Source organism: Eucyclogobius newberryi, unplaced genomic scaffold, assembly GCF_026437365.1.
Source record: "Eucyclogobius newberryi isolate DKJ021-1_F unplaced genomic scaffold, fEucNew1.0.hap1 SCAF_16, whole genome shotgun sequence".
NCBI classification, from domain to species: Eukaryota; Metazoa; Chordata; class Actinopteri; order Gobiiformes; family Gobiidae; genus Eucyclogobius; species Eucyclogobius newberryi.
This window is the reverse complement of record NW_027315790.1, coordinates 33,776,192-33,782,975: the sequence shown is the minus strand read 5'-3', so window position 1 is coordinate 33,782,975 and position 6,784 is coordinate 33,776,192. Positions and strand designations below refer to the sequence as shown.

General features: G+C 49.1%; 1 protein-coding gene across 1 annotated transcript in view; it reads right to left on the bottom strand.

The window, feature by feature from the left end:
• Positions 1-526: 526 nt before the first annotated feature.
• Positions 527-6,784, bottom strand: part of LOC140362224 (gamma-enolase) — a 41,087-nt gene continuing 34,829 nt past the window's right edge. Inside the window, exon 12 of the mRNA XM_072448316.1 lies at positions 527-6,183. Within this exon, the coding sequence (XP_072304417.1) occupies positions 6,114-6,183 (70 nt within the window). The 3' untranslated portion in view covers positions 527-6,113. The remainder of the gene's footprint in view (positions 6,184-6,784) is intronic.

Sequence of the window (6,784 nt, the reverse complement as noted above, 5' to 3'; positions counted from 1 at the left end):
GGACCGTCCCCAGGTTCTGGACCGGCCCCAGGTTCTGGACCGTCTGCAGGTTCTGGACCGTCCCCAGGTTCTGGACCGGCCCCAGGTTCTGGACCGGCTCCAGGTTCTGGACCGTCCGCAGGTTCTGGACCGTCCCCAGGTTCTGGACCGGCCCCAGGTTCTGGACCGGCCCCAGGTTCTGGACCGGCCCCAGGTTCTGGACCGGCGCCTCCAGCTCGGATCTTCTCCAATGGAACAGGTGAAATGAAACAGTCTGAAGTGGAGATATTATAATTATGATATATTATTATCACAATGAGTCAAAGAACAAGACGTCATGAAAGTAGCAATAATTCAAATCAAATACTTTCTACTTAAAATGTGAAATAGACTTCATCAAGACTAAACATATCGTGATATTTATACTGCATTTATATATAAATACAGTTTATGTTCAGGACAAATCTTTTGAAATGGTTTAAACATTAACAACGATAAAACTGAATCTTCAAACGTGGAAATGAAACCGTGAAAAAGACAGAGGCCATTTTGTGATTGAAACTGTAAATACCATCTTTTATTTCACATATTTTCACATATTTTCAATGACAAGCTTTAGTTTGTGGATTTTATTCATCATAACATTATATCATTATTATCATTATATTATTATTATATTATTATTACTCTGATATGATCTTTTCAACACTAATAATCTATGTGCATTCAGGGTCAACAGGGGGCGACGCACGTCAAGCAGACCAAATGTAAACAGAAAACACAGGAAGTGATGTCAGAGGCAAAACAGGAAGAACACAGGAAGTGAGGGGCGTGGCTTGTGTCCAGGGAGAGGTGTGGCTATTAATATCACTTCATAAATCAGCCCAGTCTCCGAAATGTTCCTCTGTGATTATTGATGAGAAACATTTATAGCACCAGCAAGAGTCGTCAACAACAACAGCTGCAAGAGTCGTCAACAACAACAACAACAACAACAACACACTGGCCTTCTTTCACCTCCTTTATTCAGGAGCAAACGCTTCATTTATACTTTCCACACGACAGACACTTTAAGCTCAAACGTGCTTCTATCGGCGCTGGAAGACTTTAAACCTCGTGAGATTCTCGTTTAACTCGGATTATTTTGCGTAAATAATAAGCGCCTAAAGCACCCGTTTGTCCTCACGTTTCCTGCGTGAACGTAAAACAAAGACTTGAGCTGCGTTTGGCGTTCCTTCCGCGTTCGTCGGTGACAAAAGCGCTCACAGAAACGAGAACAACGCGTCGTCGTCGATGCGCGGATCGCGGGAACTCCTCAGGGAAGCGTCCTAGGCCCCGTCCTCTTTAGTCTTTTTATCCATCAAAGAAGTTTCTCCGTCAGGTTCAAGTGACGGAAGAACTGGTGAATATGAACCGGTCAAGGATCATAAGAAAGTGCCTGACCCCTGGATGTGCGCGTGTTTTTAACTTCTATGACCTCCTCAGAGACGGGTCAGAGACTGGTCAGAGACTGGTCAGGGACAGGTAAGAAACTGGTCAGAGACAGACGGAGACTGGTCAGGGACAGGTCAGAAACTGGTCAGAGACTGGTCAGAGAGACAGATCAGAGACTGGTCAGAGACGGGTCAGAGACGGGTCAGAGACGGGTCAGAGACTGGTCAGAGACGGGTCAGAGACGGGTCAGAGACGGGTCAGAGACTGGTCGGAGACTGGTCAGAGAGACAGATCAGAGACTGGTCAGAGACGGGTCGGAGACTGGTCAGAGACAGGTCAGAGACGGGTCAGAGACGGGTCAGAGACTGGTCAGAGACTGGTCGGAGACTGGTCAGAGAGACAGATCAGAGACGGGTCAGAGACGGGTCAGAGACTGGTCAGAGACGGGTCAGAGACGGGTCAGAGACTGGTCGGAGACTGGTCAGAGAGACAGATCAGAGACTGGTCAGAGACTGGTCAGAGAGACAGATCAGAGACTGGTCAGAGACGGGTCAGAGACGGGTCAGAGACTGGTCAGAAACTGGTCAGAGACTGGTCAGAGAGACAGATCAGAGACTGGTCAGAGACGGGTCAGAGACGGGTCAGAGACGGGTCAGAGACTGGTCAGAGACGGGTCAGAGACGGGTCAGAGACTGGTCAGAAACTGGTCAGAGAGACAGATCAGAGACTGGTCAGAGACGGGTCGGAGACTGGTCAGAGACAGGTCAGAGACGGGTCAGAGACGGGTCAGAGACTGGTCAGAGACTGGTCAGAGACGGGTCAGAGACGGGTCAGAGACTGGTCGGAGACTGGTCAGAGACTGGTCAGAGACGGGTCAGAGACGGGTCAGAGACTGGTCGGAGACTGGTCAGAGAGACAGATCAGAGACTGGTCAGAGACGGGTCGGAGACTGGTCAGAAACTGGTCAGAGACTGGTTAGAGAGACAGATCAGAGACTGGTCAGAGACGGGTCAGAGACGGGTCAGAGACGGGTCAGAGACAGATCAGAGACTGGTCAGAGAGACAGATCAGAGACTGGTCAGAGACTGGTCAGAGACGGGTCAGAGACGGGTCAGAGACGGGTCAGAGACTGGTCAGAGACGGGTCAGAGACGGGTCAGAGACGGGTCAGAGACGGGTCAGAGACTGGTCAGAGACGGGTCAGAGACGGGTCAGAGACCGGTCGGACTGCGCTCGAGCCAAAGCCTTGAAACAGCTCCAAACATGTTCCTGTAACATTCTCTTGAAGAACAATGTTTTATCGTCCTCAGATTGTATTAACTTTGTGTTTGAAATCGTGTTTGTGGCAGGTCAGAGGTCAGAGGTCAGAGAAGCCTCGTCTGTGCCTGCGCTGACCTTTAATGTGTTTTAATGTTTCTTTTCTGTGTGTGAAAAGCTGGAGAAAGGAGGAGTTTAAAACATAAATTAATGCGTCTCAACGTGTTCAATATAAAAAGCGTCATTTGTATTTTGTCGTTCAGTTTTTATTGCGGCTGTAAAAGAAACGAGCAAAAAGAATCATTAAGACTTTGGAAAGTATTCGACTAAATAATGAGTAAAAATCATCAAGCATCAAGCTGATTAAAGGACTTAACCAGGACTAAACCAGGTCTAAACCAAGTCTAAACCAGGTCTAAACCAGGTCTAAACCAGGTCTAAACCAGGACTAAACCAGGACTAAACCAGGACTAAACCAGGTCTGAACCAGGTCTGAACCAGGACTAAACCAAGTCTAAACCAGGTCTAAACCAGGTCTAAACCAGGACTAAACCAGGACTAAACCAGGTCTAAACCAGGTCTAAACCAGGACTAAACCAGGACTAAACCAGGACTAAACCAGGTCTAAACCAGGTCTAAACCAGGACTAAACCAGGTCTAAACCAGGTCTAAACCAGGACTAAACCAGGTCTAAACCAGGACTAAACCAGGTCTAAACCAGGACTAAACCAGGTCTAAACCAAGTCTAAACCAGGTCCTTTCTGGGACTAAAGTTTGTTGAATGTCTCTCTCACTCTCACTACATGAATAACAGACTGGTTGCTCTGGGAGACTGGGCTGTGTTCACTCAAATCCTGGTGTCTTCAAAAGTGTCTATTATGAACATTATTTTGGTGCATTATCTGGTGCGTACATCTTGATTTGCACATGTGTGTTGTATGTTCTTTTCCCGTGGGTTTTCACGCCCCTGCAGCTGTACAGGCTGTTTTCTACATGCATGTTCTCGCGCTCCTACAGCTGTACAGGCTAAAGTAACAGTAACAGTGCACGTCTGGCTTTTGCGTATGGTTTTTCCTGTGTGCATACAGCTCCTGCGCCTCCAGAGCCACAACATTACGACCACACGCCAGACCTTTCAGCTGTTCAGCCGCCGCCACCCAAGGGACACAACTTGCAGTGAAGTTACAATAAAAGTGCCAAGATTTTAAGAAACATTTCACGAGTCACAAGCTTTTGCTTTTTAACGAAGATCACATTTGACGCTTTGATAGTTTTTTACTTTTACTGTTGAAATTATTTGTATTTTTTTCTTAAAGGGCCCGTGGGAGGTTTTTACGTTTTTCTAATTCTGACTCTATCTGGTGTGTTTATACCTGTCGTACATATAAATGATAGTTTTACACCGATCGAGCAGGTATTAGTGGAGAAAACGTTGAAAAATCGGTGACATCACACCAGGGACAGGAAGTGACATCACATCAGGGACAGGAAGTGACATCACACCAGGGACAGGAAGTGATATCACATCAGGGACAGGAAGTGACATCACACCAGGGACAGGAAGTGACATCACACCAGGGACAGGAAGTGACATCACATCAGGGACAGGAAGTGACATCACACCAGGGACAGGAAGTGACATCACACCAGGGACAGGAAGTGACATCACATCAGGGACAGGAAGTGACATCACACCAGGGACAGGAAGTGACATCACACCAGGGACAGGAAGTGACATCACATCAGGGACAGGAAGTGACATCACACCAGGGACAGGAAGTGACATCACACCAGGGACAGGAAGTGATATCACACCAGGGACAGGAAGTGATATCACACCAGGGACAGGAAGTGACATCACACCAGGGACAGGAAGTGACATCACACCAGGGACAGGAAGTGACATCACACCAGGGACACTCATTCCAGTCAAAGTTTAAGCAGAATTTACACAAAGAAACAACTTTTTGGACTCTAAACATGAATTCAACAAAATAAAGTCGCTCTCATATATTTTTATTTGTAAAAAAAGAAAGTTTTGGTGTGATGTCATCAGTTACAAACAGGAAGTGAAATTATCGTTCGCCCTGTAGGGGGGTCCGCCCTGTAGGGGGGGTCCGCCCTGTAGGGGGGTCCGCCCTGTAGGGCTGTAGGGGGGTCCGCCCTGTAGGGGGGTCCGCCCTGTAGGGCTGTAGGCGGGTCCGCTCTGTAGGGCTGTAGGGGGGTCTGCTCTGTAGCCCTGTAGGGGGCGTCCGCCCTGTAGGGGGGGTCCGCCCTGTAGGGGGGTCCGCCCTGTAGGGGGGTCCGCCCTGTAGGGCTGTAGGGGGGTCCGCTCTGTAGGGCTGTAGGGGGGGTCCGCCCTGTAGGGGGGGTCTGCCCTGTAGGGGGGTCTGCCCTGTAGGGCTGTAGGGGGGTCCGCCCTGTAGGGGGGTCCGCCCTGTAGGGCTGTAGGGGGGGCGCCCTGTAGGGGGGTCCGCCCTGTAGGGGGGGTCTGCCCTGTAGGGGGGTCTGCCCTGTAGGGGGGGCGCCCTGTAGGGCTGTAGGGGGGTCCGCCCTGTAGGGGGGTCCGCCCTGTAGGGCTGTAGGGGGGGCGCCCTGTAGGGGGGTCCGCCCTGTAGGGGGGGTCTGCCCTGTAGGGGGGTCTGCCCTGTAGGGGGGGCGCCCTGTAGGGCTGTAGGGGGGGCGCCCTGTAGGGGGGTCCGCCCTGTAGGGGGGGTCTGCCCTGTAGGGGGGTCTGCCCTGTAGGGGGGGTCTGCCCTGTAGGGGGCGCTTTAAGTGGAGGAGAAATTACTCGAGTAAAAAGCATCTAAACAAACTGTGTCTCGTTCATTTGCTGCTTTAAACGACATCGTGCATTTTCTTACGGACGATGTGTTTTTGAATCGCACAGAGAGCGACGTTTCCAAAAGTGCGGTGCGCGTGCGACATTCAGCGGATGGAGCTTGTGGTCGTGATGTTGTGGCGGTCACGGCGTGAGTCAAGTGCATAAGAATTCATCTGTTTAGTGGCGTTTCTCTTGGTGTCGGTGTCGATGTGGGACTCGTGTTCAGAACATCGTGAGTTTGAGATCGTCGTTTTTCACCTTCGTGTTCGTTTTGTTGATAATAATAATAATAATTAAAAGCACAAATGTGACGTAATTAGTCAATATTTGATCTTTTAAGTAACAACTCCAAACTCGATCTATATTCAGGATAGAAGTCCCTCTGTGTGAGTGTGCGGCTGTGTTCAGTTGTTTTGTTGTTGTATTGTTGCTGTTGTTGTGTTCAGTAGTGTGTTGTGTTGTTGTTGTTGGTGTGTGTATGTGTGTGTGTGTTGTTGTGTTGCTGTTGTTGTGTTCAGTAGTGTGTTGTGTTGTTGTGTGTGTGTGTGTGTTGTTGTTGTGTGTGTGGTGGTGTTGTTGTTGTTGTTGTTGTTGTTGTTGTGTTGTTGTGTGCGGCCGCTTCACAGAGCGCTCGGGTTCCTGAAGTTGTGTCCGGCGAATCGAGCCTGATCCCCGAGCTCCTCCTCGATCCTGAAACAGACACGAAAGGGCGTGACTCTACGATCAGCTCCGCCCCCTGCGCGTCATTGGCCCTCATTACAATAATAATGTTCATTGTTGCGTAACACGTTTACGGGGTTGTGCGACTGCACGTGGCCACGCCCGTTTACAGCGATAGGGTTGCGTTTTTCCCTCTGCTGAGCGCGAACGGCACGAGAGCGTTAGCGTTAGCGTTAGTGTTAGCGTTAGCATTAGCCTCCGTCGCGGCCTCTCGCCTATAAATTGAAATAAAGGAGACTTTTTATGCTTTATTCTGATATTCAGCACAAAACTATGACACTCGCGGGTCGTTACATTTATTCGAAAAGAGAGAAGAGAAAGATTAAAAGTCATTAAACTAAATTGAAATGTAACTTATTTTAATTTGTACATTATTGTATGTAAATTATTATAATATTGTGAGCTGAATAATCACACCGACTTCCACGATCTGACCTGGATCTGCTCTTTCTAATCTCGTTAGTGTCTTGTCTGACCGCAGAACTAACGAGCTAACGAGCTAACGAGCTAACAAGCTAACGGGCTAACGAGCTAACGAGCTAACGGGCTTACAACCAAGACGCTCTGTGAT